This window comes from Sardina pilchardus, chromosome 1, assembly GCF_963854185.1.
Source record: "Sardina pilchardus chromosome 1, fSarPil1.1, whole genome shotgun sequence".
In the NCBI taxonomy this organism is placed as follows: domain Eukaryota; kingdom Metazoa; phylum Chordata; class Actinopteri; order Clupeiformes; family Clupeidae; genus Sardina; species Sardina pilchardus.
In genome coordinates this window covers 48,064,059-48,082,282 of record NC_084994.1, presented here as the reverse complement: position 1 = coordinate 48,082,282, position 18,224 = coordinate 48,064,059, and the positions used below count along the sequence as shown (strand labels likewise).

General features: G+C 45.0%; 2 protein-coding genes across 2 annotated transcripts in view; both read right to left on the bottom strand.

The window, feature by feature from the left end:
• Positions 1 to 1,432: 1,432 nt before the first annotated feature.
• LOC134093946 (integrin alpha-M-like) lies at positions 1,433 to 6,135 on the bottom strand. The gene is made up of 11 exons (XM_062547284.1): positions 5,913 to 6,135; positions 5,612 to 5,691; positions 5,317 to 5,388; positions 5,094 to 5,178; positions 4,839 to 4,946; positions 4,680 to 4,727; positions 4,246 to 4,353; positions 4,041 to 4,142; positions 3,911 to 3,946; positions 3,622 to 3,732; positions 1,433 to 3,488 (listed from the first exon to the last, which is right to left on the bottom strand). Exons 2-11 carry the CDS (start codon positions 5,686 to 5,688, stop codon positions 3,429 to 3,431), a joined length of 807 nt encoding a protein of 268 aa, XP_062403268.1. The 5' UTR covers positions 5,689 to 5,691; positions 5,913 to 6,135; the 3' UTR covers positions 1,433 to 3,428.
• Positions 6,136 to 6,177: 42 nt separating this feature from the next.
• The window catches only part of LOC134079524 (integrin alpha-L-like), a 62,435-nt gene continuing 50,388 nt past the window's right edge, over positions 6,178 to 18,224 (bottom strand). Inside the window, exons 14-20 of the mRNA XM_062535616.1 lie at positions 10,634 to 10,831; positions 10,345 to 10,469; positions 7,732 to 7,886; positions 7,133 to 7,296; positions 6,720 to 6,836; positions 6,435 to 6,505; positions 6,178 to 6,306 (exon numbers count right to left, since the gene is read on the bottom strand). Of these exons, the coding sequence (XP_062391600.1) occupies positions 6,264 to 6,306; positions 6,435 to 6,505; positions 6,720 to 6,836; positions 7,133 to 7,296; positions 7,732 to 7,886; positions 10,345 to 10,469; positions 10,634 to 10,831 (873 nt within the window). The 3' untranslated portion in view covers positions 6,178 to 6,263. The remainder of the gene's footprint in view (positions 6,307 to 6,434; positions 6,506 to 6,719; positions 6,837 to 7,132; positions 7,297 to 7,731; positions 7,887 to 10,344; positions 10,470 to 10,633; positions 10,832 to 18,224) is intronic.

The window sequence follows — 18,224 nt, the reverse complement described above, 5'->3', positions numbered from 1 at the left end:
CTTTCGTTTTCTACTCCACACTACTATGCCGTTCCTGGCTATCACATAAGCCATTATCTCAGCTTATAACCAGTCATTTGTAATTTGCTCCCCCATGGTAAAAAATGAAAATGCAATATTATATTGCTGTAATCGCCCATATCTTCAGATGAAATGTTATGAATGGCACCAAATATGCATGATTAACCTGACATCCTCTGGGAGTATGCCAAGTTTTGTGGAATTTCATCCATGGGGGGGCTATAAAGTACATGAATTTATGTGTACATTTAGTGTCTGTACACCCATCGGCCTATAGATGGTGTTATTGAGCGAACGGTTTCTGGCTAAGGATGATACTGTCACTCTCTCTCTCTCACACACACACACACACACACACAAACACACACACGCACGCACGCACGCACGCACACACGCGCACACACACACACACACACACACACACAAACACACACGCTCTTATACACAAAAGCAAACTCACACACTCATATACACATGAGCTGCAAGAGCAGGAGATATCTACACATAAACTGCACAAATAGGAGATACAGACAAGTTGACAAGCATCATTTATTTTTGTGGAGAGAATGTGCAGAACTGAGCGGCGGTACATCTAATTTTAGGCATATTGAAAGTGTAATTCCAGAGGGTCTATTTACAGTGCATGCAAAGAGGCAGTGTCCAGGATGAATTTGGGTCAGATGAATCTTAGAAAACCCTCATAGTGCGTATCCATCATTATCGGGAAACCAGGCCCAGAACTCCAACACAATCACCTCAATTCTACACACTGAACTCTGTAGATTGTTTGAAGGTAATAGCCAGTGCTGGCTTCTCCCTCTAGTTATTATCTTCTCTTTGTGTGGGTCTGTTCAATGGAACTCATGCAATAATTTCCCAGTAGTTTCAGGAATATATTCCTGTATTTGCATCACTATAATTTGAATAACTCTGTCTCTGTGGTCTTCAGATCTTCTGTTATTTCAGAACCTGGAGAGATTTTTCTTATATTATTAACTGACTGGTAGCACATAGCCCGTTATGATCAAATAACTGGCACCTCTGTATAGCTACCATTTGTGAATAACTTGTCTTCATCTGGAACTTAAAATCTTCGGGGGTTGAACATGTTATATTTCAGCTTTTAATTAGTGTACAATTAATTAACATGTTCAAATTGAGAAAAAATGTTTCAACATCTTTTGAAAATGTAAAAATGGTGATGAATTTCATGGGGGTTGAATACTTTTGAAACCCACTGAATAGAAGACACATCTACATCACAGGAGATGCCATGCGCCGTCCCGTCGGCAAGTTAAATCCCCACTCCACCACCTCCCCCCACCATTCAAAGTCAATGGTACCTGTATGCAACACATTGCTATGGGTTATAACAATGTTATACACCATCTGAGAGATTGTACTCTTGGGAATGAAAAATTGACCATTTTTTTAATGTACAATCTGTATACTAGTGATGCGCGGTTCAGCCCATTACCCGCGGATATCCGCGGGTTTACCCGCGGGTCGGGCGGATTTGGGTAGGCCTAATAGTTTTTTCTAAATATTGCGGGTGGGTCGGGTCAAAAAAGTAAAAATGCACATTTCTCACTTGTTAACTTCCGACATATTAGGTGGCGATGCGCCTGCAATACAGGAGGTGTGGTCGAGCGCAAAACATAATTTCTCCTAAATTCAGCACCCAATTGCGCCATGCGTGACTGACTGAAAAAGTCAATCGCGCATTCGCTACTTTATGGACATGGAGCCTAATGATCTGGGATATCGAAGGTTGTGCACAATGCGAGAACACCTCGCTTCTGTCATAGGCTACACGAATAAACAGCTGTGCTTGTTAAATGCTTGGCAGTGTTAAACGCAAAAGTAGGCTAGCCTATGAAGTTGCAAGGGGAAATATGAATGGCAACTTGTTATGAAGATGAGATTTAACACTAGCTATGTCTAGGCTGCAGATTATGAATGGTGTGGAGGAGCGCAGATTGTCAAAATGACCGATCATTGTAACCCGCTGTTGTCCTCATGTGGGCTAATTAGGCTAGGAAAGACGTTAAATGCGTTTTTTCCTTTCCGCGGGTCGGGTCGGATTTGGGTCACAATTCGAACATATTTTTGCGGATTGGGCGGGGCGGTTTGGATCTCCTGAAAAGTCGGGTTGGGGCGGGTTTTAAAAAAAGCCCACCCGCGCATCACTACTGTATACAGTGATCCCTTGTTTATCGCGGGGGTTACGTTCCAAAAATAGCAGCTTTTTTAATTTTTTTGTAGATGTTTCAAGGCTGTAAAACCCCTCACTACAAACTTTATACACTTTTTTCAGACAGGTATTGATATTTTGCTCACATTTTCTCTTATTTTATCCAATATTAGTTGTCCAGATGTATAGTCTAGTTTATATACAACCATTGAACCAAAAAAGGAAATGCAAAAATAGAGACTTTTGTATAATTAGTTCATATTTTGAGTAGTTACTCTATATCAGAACACCGGACATGCAATCCAAAAAGTCTACAAGAAACCTCAGAGTGTTACCTTTAATTTGAGACCAAGATCATGCTTCTACACAAAGGGGTTCATATGCTCATGTAAGCATTTGATTGTCAGAATGCATTTTGGATAGCTAGAAGTCCTATGGGGAGTTTCCATAGGGGATTTTTAAAAACGCATGAGCATACCTTAATTGGCAAATAATGGTCTACAGCACTCATACTTCATGTTATATTGATCTCCTTTTGCACCCAGCTTCACAAGACCTGGTGCTAGGGCTCAGTTAGAGCCCTCTAGTCCATACTAGAGGGCTGATATGTGGTCAGTTCAGAGATGCTTGCAATCCACCAGGAAGAAAAACTATATTCTAGCCTCCGTGGCCCTGTGTCAGTACATTACACAGTTGTTCTGATTGTCTATACTGAAGCCTCTGTGTCTTAGCTTTCCAGAGAGGTCAAGCATTTGATTACAGGTCAAACTAGGTGGGAACAGTGGCCTCTAAAGCAGGCGCTGTGCAGTTTTAGGCAAACCTTAAAAAAAAAATATTTTGTGCATTATGTTGTTAAAACAAAGGTGTTGTCCCTATCTGGACACAGCGATTTGTTAAAACAACAGAAGTTGTTGTTTTCAACACATTCATTTGAAGAATGCCAGTATTCTGCAGAAACTAAATACTAAACTAATTAAACACCTAAAGTAGCACTCATCATTTCAGCAAAATTATCAACTACTTTCAGCATTTACTGTATGACAGGCAGGATTACACAGTAGATACAGTCAAAGGAAATTTCATTTGAAGCTGTGGCAAAAAGCAGGCTGTACTTTTTTCATCTCAAATTCTCAAGAGGCCTCCTGCTCAAACTGTGAGTGACTTCACTGTTCACACTCAGTATGCTTCCTCAGAGTTGGGACACTGCCATGAGCTACCATGAATCAGCTCCTTGCTGAAGTAGATATTGTCCAGTTGTATTGAATAAACCACACTTTAAGGGAAAGAGGGAGAGAGAAAGAAATTGAGAGAGAGTTGGGCTGAAAGATGTGTTTGCTATGGTGACATTACAGAAAGTCAAATATAGAATTGGGCATAAACAAAAATATAGCCAAAGCCCACCGTACCTTGTATAGAGCCAAGGTGATAAAGATGAGCAGTAGCAGTCCTCCGCTACTTGCTAACCCTATGATCAGAGGTTGGTGGATTGGAACAATGAATTCAGCTTTGCTTACGCCCTACATTACAGGAAAGAAACCATTGTAAAAGGTTACTAAACACTTAACATTACTGTCCCTGAGAAATGAGGAACAAATTCCATTAATTATGCACACCACTTGTAAACTATCTATTTGTGATGAGTGTTTATGTGGATGGGCAAACCCAGTTGTCTGAAAGAAGAAAACAAAGTGTTACCTGATCCCTGTGGCAATCTGGGACAGCTCCAGTAACCTGCCGTGAAACAACCACCAGTGAAGATTACTGCAAATATTTGTGTGTAACTATATGTATCAGAACTCAACTATTTCAAATGGAACCAACTTACAGTTTGGTCATTTCCGGTCTGTTCGTAACGTGTTTCATCATAGCTGATCTGCGCAAAACTTTTGTATTCCTCCTTATATGTCGTCTCATAGAATGTATATTCCTGAAAAACACTATTACGTCAGTGGACGGTTCACACCCTTTATTTGAGCTAATATAATTTAGTTATTACTGACATGTAGAATGAATCAGACATGGGGTCTCACATTTGGACTGAGGTTGAAGGCAGCGTCTCCAGTTAACAAGAACAGAACACTCTCCGAGATCTTTAATGTGGGAATGAAACACTCCACCATCTTGCAGTCTGCACAGCTCTGTGAAACAAACAAAGGCTCTGCTTGACTGAAAATATCAACAACAGTTCAAAAGTAACGACAGCTTGAGGGGAATGGCCCACCAAAATCTGTAAGACTGCTGAAATTCTAAATGTTGAATTAAAACTGGGAACTAGTTTAGAAATCCGTTTTCACAAATATCTCAATATATCAGTTTAGGTTGTGTGTGTAGGTAAGTGAGAAAATCTGCCTTAGATAATGTAGCCAAAAAATTGCTTAGCGGTTTTAACCACTGAATGTTGAATGTTCAGTGGTTGAATGTTTAACACTCTGTAAAGCGCCATGAGACATAAATCAAAATTTACCGGAATACTTGTGTCCTCAGGGGCACCGCACTGGATTGTGTCATTGACCTTGAAAAACAAAACGTTACCTTGAGTCCCCTTCCTAATGAGCACACGGAATATAAAATGCAGAAGCATCATGGATCATATTTTTGTGATAGGATTAATATGGAAGATCACCTTGTTGTGTGAAATACTGTAATTGTGGATTTCAAAGTTGTTTTCAGGTTTTGTAGGAAAGGTCAAATTTACTGTGACTGGAAGAGGAACCATTCCGATGTTGGCTACCTGTGAAGTGAACAGAATCAGATCTCATATATCATACTTGTCACAGGTGTGTAGATTACCTGATACAGGTGTGTAGATTATCTGGTACAGGTGTGTAGATTACTTGACACAGGTGTGTAGATTACCTGATACAGGTCTGTAGATTACCTGGTAAATATGTTTAAGTGTTTTGGGTCCTCTGTCCTCTAATGAGTAATCGAGGTATATTGTTGAGGAACCAGAGATGTCCAAGCTTGAGAGGTAAACAAACATGTCAATTACATAATGATGAACATGTTTATTTCATAATACTGTTGTGATGGTGTAATGTGGACAAGGTTTAATATGTTTCGGAGGAGACAAAAATAACATGAGGACTCAGCAGACTTACAACTTCACATTCAGGTCGACACCAAAAACTACAGGAAGAGTGTTTGTTACAGGATAATCCTCCCCATTGACACTGTAAAATACAGTGTTTACAAACATTTCAGCAAACCATCTTTTGACATTTGAGTATATTTGTTTTCTAAAGATGTATATGGCCATTTTGATGACTGATGAAGGCAGGACAAGAACAGACTATAGAAATGAATCCAGTTTGTGTGGATGTAAAACTTTCACTGTGCTGCTGTTGTAAAGAGGATGTTAGGAGAGTCAATGAAAAACTCTGAGGCGAAGATTACCTGTGCACAGTGATGTTAATTGCAAATGAATCATTCCAATCTAGACTAGGGGTAATGTTAAAGGACTCATTGAACATGGCCTGTAGAGAAAAAACAAGAAGTCAGCTAAACTTCACCAAAATGTGATATGATGGAGAAATCAGTGTGTAGGCATCTCTCTCTCTCTCTCTCTCTCTCTGTATCTGTGTGTGTGTGTGTGTGTGTGTGTGTGTGTGTGTGTGTGTGTGTGAGTGTGTATGTGTGTGAGTGTGAGTGTGTGTGCGTGCGCATGCATTTATTTGTGTTGAACTGAAACACTTACCCAGGTTTTGCTGTGGAAGATAGGAAGACTCACGTTACAACATCACATAGAATATAATTAGCCTGACGAGCCAGACCCACATCAAGATGTAGGGTCTGGACACTCACCGTAGACAGGGCTCAATCGGAGGGGTGGGATAAACAGTTGTCTTTCAAATTCCCACCCCGCAATAGGATAACGCTAAACGAATCATCTTCTTGTTTTCAAGTAGCAGGATGCGTAACCTTCCCTCTCCACGCAATAGGATAATGCTAAACGAATCATCTTCTTGTTTTCAAATAACAGGATGCGTTACCGTCGCAACTTCTGGTCGCAGCTTTTCTGGTCGCAGCTGGTTTTCCAGCTCCACTATCACATGTAAATCAGTGAACAACTGATCAGTAAACAACACCAGCTGCTGAAGGACAAGAGTTTATTTTATTCACGACGGCTGAAGGTAAAACCATGCTAAGGTGATACCATGGTGACTCAGATAGTTGGGAGGTGCTACGGTATATGATGTTGCTTTGAAGAGTGACTCACGTGAAGTTGAAGTCCATTCTTAGCTTTGCCACAGATGTGTCATTGTGTCCACATGATTTTTCAAAGGGCACCTGCCAGAGCAAATGACCAGAGCACTGACTGAATTAAAATAGCCCGACATCATCACATACCCTTCACCATACCTAGAGATTGAGATTGAGATTTCTGGTTAGACGCCAGAAACAGCATTTTGCTGCCTTTGTACTTGTACTCTGCACAATGACAATAAAGTCTAATCTAATCTAATCTAATCTAATCTAATAATGCTTAGTAATGAAGGCCTACCTCCACCATGGTCATTTTCTTGTTGGCAACATCTAAAATCCCAAAAGACTGCTGGCTCTCAGCTTGGGAGAAATTCACTTTGAGCATGACAGAAGACAGTGTGTCCATTACACATTTCTAGAGGAGAGAGACTCAGTAAGTATCCTACCAATAGCCACTACTGCACATATCCACTTGACATCAGCACTGATATTAGCACCATGGCAAATTAAACATGTGTCGGGATGAGGCAGTGGGTGATCATATTCAGAGAGGCCTGTGATGGTGTGACAGACAGACATTCACTGGGCCAGCTGAACCCACCATCATCCTGACAGTGGTGTGGTCAATACAAATGATACCACAGTGGATTCATATAAAATGGCATCATTCATTAGCTGTTAGGAGGATGACAAGTTAGAGATGTGACCTACTGGCATATAGATGGTGTGATTTCGGCAAGTTTCTGTCTTGTTTAGATGAAGCCTTGACCGAACGCTTCTCAAAGTGTCATTGTGTGCAAGGAAACCTCGGCTGTTTTGTCTTTGGGAATCAACAACCAGGTCATAGTCCAACTGAATCCCTGTGCTCAGTGCATCTGGCAACAGAGAAATAAACACAATGAACACAAGTTCACAAACTGCTCACATCACTCATCAGGAAACTAGAATGAGCAGCCTACACTTGTCTGCCTCCACCCACCAGGTCAATAATCTACTAAACATGCATGTGTATGAGGTTGTAGTGACTTCGACCTTTGATCACCCAAATCTATACAGCACATCCTAACGGATCTCCATCATATCACTGTACCCATTACTGTCACCCTTAAATGATACAGTATCACACATCAACCTGTGATTTACATTGTGGCTCACAGACACAATAGATGACATACAGATATTGTATCCTCTGAAAGCAACTGTTAATCATGTGTTACCATGAAAAAAGACACAAGATTCATGGGTTCACCCAAGGTACGTACTGTATATCCTCACATAATCTAAATCTACTATTGGCTGTTCAAAAGTACCTTTTGTGCTTCTGGTTTGCTCTCTCATCTTGAAGCAGATGGTCACGTGGAACACAGGGAAAGCCTCCTTGTGCTCGACGCAGTCAAACTGCTGGATGTTGATCTCTGAGGGGCTGAATGAGAGGTGCGGCGACACACTAAAGACGGGCTTGGACCTGTGGACGATGTTGGGGTAGGAGACGGTTACTGTAGGTCATAAAACACACTGACTAACAGATGGGGCTTCACTACCTGTGGCTAACTGGTAAAATCACACCTGCCCAGTCATTATGGCGCTGTAAGCTAGTCCCCCTAGCAGGAGAGGAGTCATTTTATCCCCTACGGAAAAACCCAGCAACAAAGAGAACAGGCTCCACTTCAGCATGGACACACAACTATGATAATTCCACATTAAATATCTATCTGACTTTCCCTTTTCTGTACATCTGATTTCAACTTTTTACACCTCTATCTTCTATCTACTACATTCACATTCTATTGCACTTACTATTACACTCACACCATAAGAAGTTACTGACATCTAACAAATATTTCACTTCATCGCAAAACACAAGTCTTAAAACTCTTAGGCCATAAAACGACTAACAGGGCTTCACTACCTGTGGCCAACTGGTAAAAGCACACCTGCCCTGCCATTATGGAACCGTCCCCTTTTTGTCTCCTGAAGAAAACCCAGCCAATTGTGATGCAATTCTGTGTGGGTTTACACCAACGACCAAAAAGAGCACCTAAAGTAAGCCAACACCAGCACCAGAGCTGGCCATAGTTCTTGCCTGAAAAGGCAGAGCTGCTGGGCTGGGAGCGTGACCATCAGGCAAGTGACCACACTCTGAAGCGCCCGCCAAGCTGACACACACACAGTCATTCACAAGACATACAGCACATGACATAGGGCTAATGAGTAAGATGTTGGGATAATGAGTGGGATGTTTGGATAAGCCAATTAGTGGGATGTTGGAATAATGAGTGGGAAGTTGGGATATGCTGTTTTGCTTTTGTTGTGGACAAGGAATGTTGAATACTGAAATTACCATTGTATGTCTGGAATCAGACTGAAGAATATCTGCTGAAACTGACAAAAACGGTATCATCTCAACATAGGCTACTAGTGCAGTGCCCGTACAAACAATGTTTTCCAAGAAACATGTTACCCAATGACGTTGATGCAGGTAGATCATGTTAGATTGGCGATGATGTAGAATCAGGCCCGTGCAGTTAGTAGCGGTTTTTACTGACTTTGCAAAGTAAAAAAGTGAAGGGGAAATTAAGGCGTTTGAGTTGCAGCTAATGGCAATATTAGACACATTACATACCCTTGCGTTTTTGCTGTTGTTGGGAAATTATAAAGCTAACCGCATGACATGGCCATGCAAGTGCTATTAACTCGGAAGTGATGTTTGAATGAATGTTATGCCCATAGCCGATGTCCAGATAGAGTCAAGAGCGGCTGTTTTAAATGCAAATTTTAACAGAATGCTACTGACGTGTGTGTGTTGGCATATTGTTGCAAGATCAGCAACCTGATCAGGCAACCGAACCGCTTGGGCAGTAGGCAACCGCGGTTGTTGATGTAGTAGCCTATGCAAAGATAGGCTACTACATCTAGATCTATCCTAGATCAACAATCTTGAAACGGCCCGTTGTTTAAGTGAGACATGTAATTTCCATGAATGGCAATACGTGAGTTTGTCAGCGAAATGTGCTTTTTTGTTTCTATGCTGGAGTGGGAGTGAAAAGGGGATTGGCTAATGTGGAGAGCGGTAGAATTGTGGGATTGCGGTAGTGTATTTTGTGTATTTTGCTTATTTTAACAATGTCTTTGTCAGTTTTTGTCCGAACACGACCAAACTTTGCACTGCACTCACGCGTGTCATTAGAAATACATGCGTAAAATTTTAGGTCAGTCGGATGAGTGGTTCGAGAGTTAGGCGTGGAACGGACAGACAGACAGACAGAGTGACACACAGACAGACATTCCTTGCATTAATAGATAGATGATGGCTTTGGTGGTCTTTGTTGTTGAATGACTATTTCAGATCCTTTAAAGGGTCACTGCACCCTAAAATAGGTTTTTTGAGCTGTTGATTGATTGAAAATACTCATATGTGGTGAACTGTACTATTACCAGGGTTAATATTGACAAAAATCGTGTTTCTCGACAAAAGTAACATTTCGTCTGATTTTGTATTGGAGATATTGCTCTCTCGCGCATACTACCGTTTGAAAACATGCCATGGCATGTTGGTCCAAAATACTATTGGAATACTGACGTTGTCCTGCACTTCTAGTCCGACACTACGTCACCGGGTCGTTACAAATTAGGACTGAAATGCCCCAACACCTGCTGCCCTGATTAGCCTACCTGTGATAAGCCATGTCTGCAGCACTCATTCCCAGATTGACACGAAATCACCATGGTTGATTGGTTGCAACAGTGCTGCACTCTCTCTCCAAATTTCAGAACGTCTCGCCCATTTTGAGAGCCGTTTTCAGAAATGTGAAGTGGGTGGAGTTATGGGGTGAAGTGACTCTTTAAAGTGCTCTAAATTTGACAATGAAGATGGAGTCGATGGATGGCCTGGTTCAGTCAGTGAATCTTTAAAAGTATCTTACCGTAGCAGAACCACCTGTCCACGAGCACCCACTGCAATTTCTGTCAGTCCATCCGTGTCAGACTTCCCATCAATAGCCACCCCAAACTGCTGCAAACCTTCTGACAGTATCTTCGCTCTGATGTGCTGCACAGTTCACAAAGAGTTTTTTTAATTGGTAAACATGTTTACATAAAGGATAACTGCTATTGCGAACAGGGTTATATGTCAGTGACTAAGATGGCATTGACAAAAATTCACGTACAGTAAATGTAAAAAGAAATGAGAGGAGCATTTATTTTGTTTATTACCTGACTATACTTTTGGCGAATTCCCGTAGTTTTGTCTCCGAAGTAGATGTAGACGGCTCCTCTCTGGTGGTCCTCCAGTGGAGCTCCCACTGCCAGGTCTTGGAGCCCATCACCATTGAGGTCCCTGAGAGAGGCAATGGAGGAGCCAAACCTGCCCTGAGATGACTCCGAAATACTATGCATCTTCTCCAGATTGTTCTGTGGGTGAGGGAATATGCAGATTAGTGCCTTGGATCGATGGAGACCTGAAAAAGCTCAACATGTGCAAAGCCCAACAAAAAAAAACGTATTCTTATCTATCACCCAGTCAGTGGTGGAGTGTGGCAGAAGGTGTGGTCTGGTGCATGATCCAAGAAACGCTGTCTTACACCCTCTCAAATCATTACGCCGTTGACCAAGAAAAACCTGGTCTATAGCGAAAGGCACATGTAAAGCACAGCTGAAGACGCACTGTCACGAGATGTAAGCAGCCCTTAGCATGCAGTCCCAAACATCTTCTCTGCAGGATTAATAGCCGAAGGATTTTCATTCAGTCATGAAACCATGGAGATGACAGTTTCACTTGGCCTTTGATTTCAAAACATTAGGAGAGTGCAGAATGCATGCAGTCACAAACAGGTTCCAGTAAAGCAAGGTTCAGTGGAATCCCTGTGCTATACTGTACAAGGTCTTACATGCAAGCAGAAACACTTTGAAAACACATCAGATAAAATAATACATCATGCTGGATATCTACGCTGACATGGACATGGACATCGTTGTGCACCAGGAGAAACCCAAGGCCCACTGCACCAGTTCAGGGTCAGAACATTTCATCATGATACCCAAGAGCAGTGAGGGTGCCGTTGTCTTGCCCATAGAGGTCTGTGCATCCCTCCAAGGGTATGCCTCCCCAGACCATCACTAAGCCACCACCAAACCGGTCAGGCTGAATGATGTTGCAGGCAGCATCATGTTCTCCACGACATCTCCAGACCCTTTCATGTCTCTCACATGTGCTCAGGGTGAACCTGCTCTCATCTGTGAAAAGCACAGGGCACTAGTGGTGGACCTGCCAATTTTGTATTCTATGGTGCTGGGCAGTGAGGACAAGTCCCTCTAGAGGCCATCGGGCCACATTCATGAAGTCTGTTTCTGGCTGTGTGGCGAGAGACATTCACACCAGTGACCTGCTGGAGGTCATTCTGTAGGGCTCTAACAGGGCTCCTACTGTTCGTTCCAGCATAAAGGAGCAGATACTGGTCCTTCTACTGGGTTAAGGACCTTCTACCACCCTGCCCTGCTCTCCTAGAGCAACTGCCTGTCTCCTGGAATCTCTTCCATGCTCTTGAGACTATGCTGGTTGACACAGCAATCTTTCTGGCAATGGAATGTATTGCTGTGCCATTCTGGAGGAGTTGGACTATCTGTACTCCTCTGTAGGCTCCAGATACTGGCTTATGCTACCAGTAGTAACACTGACCCTATCCAAATGTAAAGCTAGTGAAAAATCAGTCAAGAAGAGATAGGAAAGATGGGAAAATTACCCGTTGCCACAACCTGTAAAACCATTCCTGTTTTGGGGGTTGTCTGTTGGCCCTCAAGTACACCTGTATTAAATTTTGCCGACATCAATGCAGGTGAACCTGATACACAACCACCTCTGTTCCATAACTGGGCAGATCAATATCCCACAAGTGTGACTGACTTGATGCTATACTCCTATGAAGTGTTCCCTTAATTTTTTTAGCAGTGTAGTTTGACATTAGCCTTTGTGAAGACTATGTTCAGGTGTCACGACCCCCTGTGCCCCTACAGGCCTCTCCTTGTCAGTGCACGGGCAGGGAGGGCCAGATTAGGTTAATTGTGTATGTCAAAGGCTGTGGATTGATGTGCATTTTGTTGTGTGTTTGTGCACCTATTTTGATGTGACGGTTTGAAGTCCTGTGATTGTTTACATTGTTGTGGACACTGCTATGATCACTACGTAGATCCCTAGAATGCTTATTATTGGTTGCTGTGCTGCACGTGTGATGAGACTGCATGTAAACATACACACCTGAGACCTTTCCCTACCAATGATTCTATTAGCCAGCCATTGGCTAGAATGCTAACTCCTTCCCCCATAAAAAGCCATGGACTCCAAACTTACGGGATCTCCACGGCAATCGAATGACTGGCCCGTCACCGCTCCCCGCCTGCATCAGATCCAGAACGTCGCTCTCCTGACCACGGTACCTCCGATGAAACGCCGCCGCTGTCATCGCCTGCTTCGATCCCGCTGCCGCCTGCCTTCCACCGTTCTCGAGCTACGTCCCCGACACTGAGTCTTTGATGAGTGCAACGATCCCTGACCGAAGGGCCGTAAGATCTTCACCTGTTAAATGTGTTCGAAGTTTGAATACTCCCGCGGTGTCTAGTTTGTGATTTGCTGTTTCTGTTAACTCGTCAGCTCCCAAGAAGACTGACTGTCTAGCAACCCGGAAGTTCCGGACTGGATTGGAGCTGGATGCAACTCGGGATCGTGAGCTGGATTTAGGACTGAGTGACCCCTAGTGGCATCGGAGTGGTTTTCCCCTCGATTTAACCCCAACCCCTTGGCCTTGTGATAACGTTCCTGAGAGACTGTGCTGCTTGGTGATATTACCCCAGAGAGACTGTGTTATTCGTCAAGCTCTGATTCTACTTTTATTGAATAGTATTTTTATAATTTGTTTTCTTTTCTACTGTGTAATATTAATAAATCAGATACTTTTATATAGATACTGGTTTCAGTGTTTTGTGTTGTTGTGGCCCGGGGTCTGAAATATATAATTACTGGTTGACCGGTGACATAATTTTGGCGTAGTCTGGCACGACCCCTTCCCACGACAATACAAAAATGACTGATAGTGATAGCTCAGACAGTACTGCTAATCCTCCTGTGATTAACACTATGGTCATGCCCTGGTTTATGGGGATGCCTTGGGTGCCCAAGTTCTCAGGGGAGGGAGGCCAGGTAAAGTTTAGGGACTGGAAACTTCAAATTGAAGCTATGCTTAGGGCCCAAGGACTGACTGAAACACAAAAAACTGACTTCATTATTGGTGCTTTAGACGGGGCCGCCAGGCGAGAAGTGCTACTTTTGGAGGATGAAAAAAGAAACTCTGCTACTGAAATTTTAAAAGAACTAGACACTTTTTATAACAAAACCGCAACACTAGCCCAGATTAGAGTGCAGTTTTTTTAAATGTGTACAAAGTGAAGGGGAAAGTATCGGGGCTTTTGTTCTTCGCCTTCGTGAATTGTTCCTTAGGTGGCGTGAGAAGGAACCTAGGGGCTCTGCACAGGATGACTCTACAGCCCGTGACCAATTCATCTTGGGCCTCAGATCCGTCACCATCCAGAGGGAGTTACAGCGTCTGGTGAGGCGGGAAGAACGCTTTACCTTTTCAGATGCCTCTGCTGAAGCTCGGGCACTTGAAGCAGACCATCATTTGGGTGAAGATGCAGTAACCTCCAGGGTGAGGGCTCACCATCCACGAGAGGCACTGGGAAGCGACCTGGAGAAGTGGAAAGAAACTTTCAAGGCGGAGGTACGGCAAGAAATTCAAGATCAAATATCGTCCCTGGGCAGGAGCATAGCTGAAGAGGTTCGACGTCAACTGTCCCCAGCCCCTTTGAGTCCGGCAGTGGGGAGGAGAACACCTACTAGGCCGCCATCAGCCGGGGCCAGATATAGTCCCTCTTCAAGAGCCCAGCCAGCTTTCCAATGGGACAGTCAAGGTAGGCCCATCTGCAACCTCTGTAATAAAGTAGGTCATGTAAAGAGGAATTGCCAGGAAAATTTAAACTAGAACACCCAGCTACCGCCAGGCAGGTGGCTGGGAGGGGTCTGGACAGAACAGAAGGGGAGATACAGAAGCCTGACATTGTTGGAAGTTGTCCTGGGGTAGAAGTGGAAGTAGCTGGGGTTAAGGTCCCATGCATATTAGATACCGGCTCTCAAGTGACACTTTTTAGCGAATCTTTTATTCAGAAATGGCTGGGGCACATTAAACCAAGAGGGACAGAAGACTTGAATTGGCTCACACTTAAGGCTGCTAATGGCCTTTCCATACCATACACTGGCTATGCTATCCTGGACTTTGCTGTAGCAGGGGTTAAGGTACCTGGGAAGGGAGTTGTCATTGTGAAAGACGAGTGTTTGGGGGTAGACAAGGGTGTCCTGGGAATGAACGTCATCACAGATTGTTGGAAAGGTCTGTTCAAGGAGGGACACCCAGGACCGGCCTCTTTTAAAGTGACCGTCTCTCCTGCGGCGAAAAAAGAATGGGAGCGGGCTTTTGTCGTGTGTAGTCACATATCACAGGAAGAGACGGGTGATGGCCGAGTCGGGGTGGCCCGCCTCAATCGCCAGTGCCCTGTGGAGATTCCCCCAGCCAGTGAGATGGTTTTGTGGGCTCAGATCCGAGACGGACAACATCCAACTGCAAAGTGCGTGCTGGTAGAAGGGACGGGGGAGGAGTCTGAGTGGCAAGTTGCAAGGACCTTGAGTTACACCAGAGGAGGTAAGGTGCCTTTAAGGATAAAAAATGTAAACCCTTACCCTATCATAGTCCCACAGCGCTACCCATTGGCCTATGTTTTTCAAGTATGCCCCCAACAGGTGCATGGGGAGCGAGAATTGGCCGTAAGGCTCACAGACCCTGGAACAGTTGAGGTCAACGTATACAACATCAAGAGCCCTCCAACAGCCAATCAGTCCCCCTCACCTATACAGCCTGGTGACGGTCTCTCTGAGGAACAGCAGGCCAAAGCAGACCAACTGCTCCATCGTTGGAGTGCCATCTTCGCAGCCCATGATGAAGATTTTGGTCGGACGGATGCAGTCCTCCATACAATTCCCACCGGAGAAGCTGCCCCCAGCCGCGAAAGGTATAGGCCCGTCCCTCCAACTTTATATTCAGAGTTAAGAGTCTTGTTGCAAAGTATGCTAGATAATGGAGTGATCAGGGAAAGTGCTAGCCCTTGGGCAGCTCCGATAGTCCTTGTGAAAAAGAAAGATGGAGCCTGGAGATTTTGTGTAGACTATCGGCGGCTCAATGCTCTAACCCACAAGGACTCTTTCCCTTTGCCAAGAATAGAGGAATCCCTAACCTGCCTCCGACAATCTAGCTGGTACTCCACCTTGGACCTGGCCAGTGGCTACTGGCAGGTGGAGGTGGACTCCCGTGACAGAGAAAAAACGGCATTCACGACCCCACTGGGCCTATACGAGTTCAATAGGATGCCTTTTGGACTCTGTAACGCGCCAGCGACTTTTCAGCGCTTAATGCAAAGGTGCCTGGGGGGGATGATCAATGACTCCTTACTAATTTATCTTGATGATGTCCTTCTCTTTTCCTCAGATTTTGACAACCATCTAAAACACCTTGAAGCTGCTTTTGAGAAATTGTGGAAGTATGGCCTAAAACTCCAACCGCATAAATGCAAGTTCTTTCAAAGGAAGGTCAATTTCCTGGGCCATGTGGTGAGCAAGGAGGGAGTAGCGACAGACCCTGAAAAAACCGCAGCAGTCCAACAATGGCCACCCCCTGCCACAGTGAAGGAGGTTAGGTCATTTTTGGGGTTTGTTGGTTATTATAGAAGATTTATTCCCTCCTTTTCTAAGATAGCTGCCCCCCTCCATAGCTTATTGGTTGGCACGGCTGCCCTAGGGAAGAAAGATCAGCCAGTGCAATGGACTCCTGAGTGTGATGCAGTTTTTAGGAGGTTGAAGGACTCCTTATTGAGCGCCCCCATCCTAGCATTTGCAGACTTTTCGAAGCCCTTTAACCTCTATACCGATGCCAGTTTTGAGGGGTTAGGAGCTGTACTGGCTCAGGTGCAAGAGGGTCGTGAGCGAGTGATAGCCTATGCTAGTAGGAGCCTTCACCCCTCAGAGAGAAATGACAAGAACTACAGCTCTTTTAAACTAGAACTCTTGGGTCTCAAGTGGGCGGTGACGGAAAAGTTCAAGGATTACTTATGGGGCGCCACTTTTACAATCTTCACTGATAATAGTCCTTTGGTCCACCTAGATTCAGCACGCTTGGGAGCAACGGAGCAGAGATGGGTGGCCCAACTTGCCAACTTCCAATTCACCCTCAAGTTCCGTCCAGGTGTTGCAAACCGCAACGCAGATGCATTATCCAGGTTGGGACCAATCCCTCAGCCACAGGCCAACATCCTGTACATCGGCGGAGAGGACCCCAGAGTACCAGAGGACTCTGAGGGCTGGCTGACACAGCAAAGAGCAGACCCAGCACTCCAGGAAATCTGCTCGTGGCTACGACAAGGTGAGCAGCCAGATCGAATCATCCGCCAAGCTGCTCCCGAGAGGGCACGTCGCCTCCTGTTGGATTGGGATCGTCTACGTCTGGGTACGGAAGGACTTCAACGAGAGGTGAAGGACCCTGTGACTGGACAGACCCGTAAACAGCTGGTAGTCCCCCAGGCACTAGCAAGGCGGCTGTGGGAACGTTACCATGTAGCACTCGGTCATCTGGGTGTGGAGAGGATCGAAGCAGCCATACGTCAAGGCTATTTTTGGCCCCGAATGGGTAGAGACCTGAGGGACTGGACGGCGGAATGCCCTACATGCACCTGCAATAAGGCTGGACCAGAGGTGAGAGCCCCCATGCACTCCATTTCCACTTCTTACCCTTTAGAGACTGTGGCCATCGATTACTTGTCCTTGGGGAGACCAGCGGATACCTACCCTTACCTGTTAGTTGTAACCGACCTGTTTTCTAGGTATGGCTGGGCCTTCCCAACTAAGGACCAGACAGCCGAGACCACAGCCCGGGTGCTCTGGCGGGGTCTGATCCAGACCTGGGGCTGCCCAGAGAAGATCCTGTCAGACCAAGGGGCAGCTTTCGAATCTTCACTGTTGGATCACTTGTGTCAGCTGTATGGGTGTATGAAGTTACGCACGACCCCTTACCACCCTCAGGGGAACGGGGCGTGCGAACGTTTCAATCAGACGTTGCTATCGCTGCTGGGTTCCTTGGAGGAACAAAACAAGGCTCATTGGCCAGATCATCTACCGGCGCTCCTCCTGGCATACAACACCACAGTACACTCCAGCACAAGTATGACCCCATACTTTGTCATGTATGGTAGGCATGCAAGGGTGCCGGTAGACATAGCCACCGGTACAGCACCACAGCAGCTTAAATACGATTTGAATGACTGGGTTCGTGCCCACCACAGAATACTGACCAATGCTTTTCAACAGGCCCAGTACCATAGCCAGAGACGGCAGGAACGAGATAAACAGCGTTATGACCGTAGGAGCCGAGCAGTACCTTTGCTACCTGGTGAAAGAGTGCTGGTGAGAAACTTCCGGAGACGCTCCCATGGGAAACTGGCCCCTCATTGGCAACCAACACCCTTTGTGGTCATTGCCCAGGTCCACTCAGGCCAACCGGTCTATAAGATACGCCCAGAAGGAAGGTCAGGACCAGAAAAGACCATACACCGTAACAACTTGCGCCCCTGCACCTGGGAACCGGAAACAGCCACCAGCGTAGGGACACCCATTGTTCGGTCCCGTGAATCCAATCCTTTGTACCAGTTGAGTCAACCT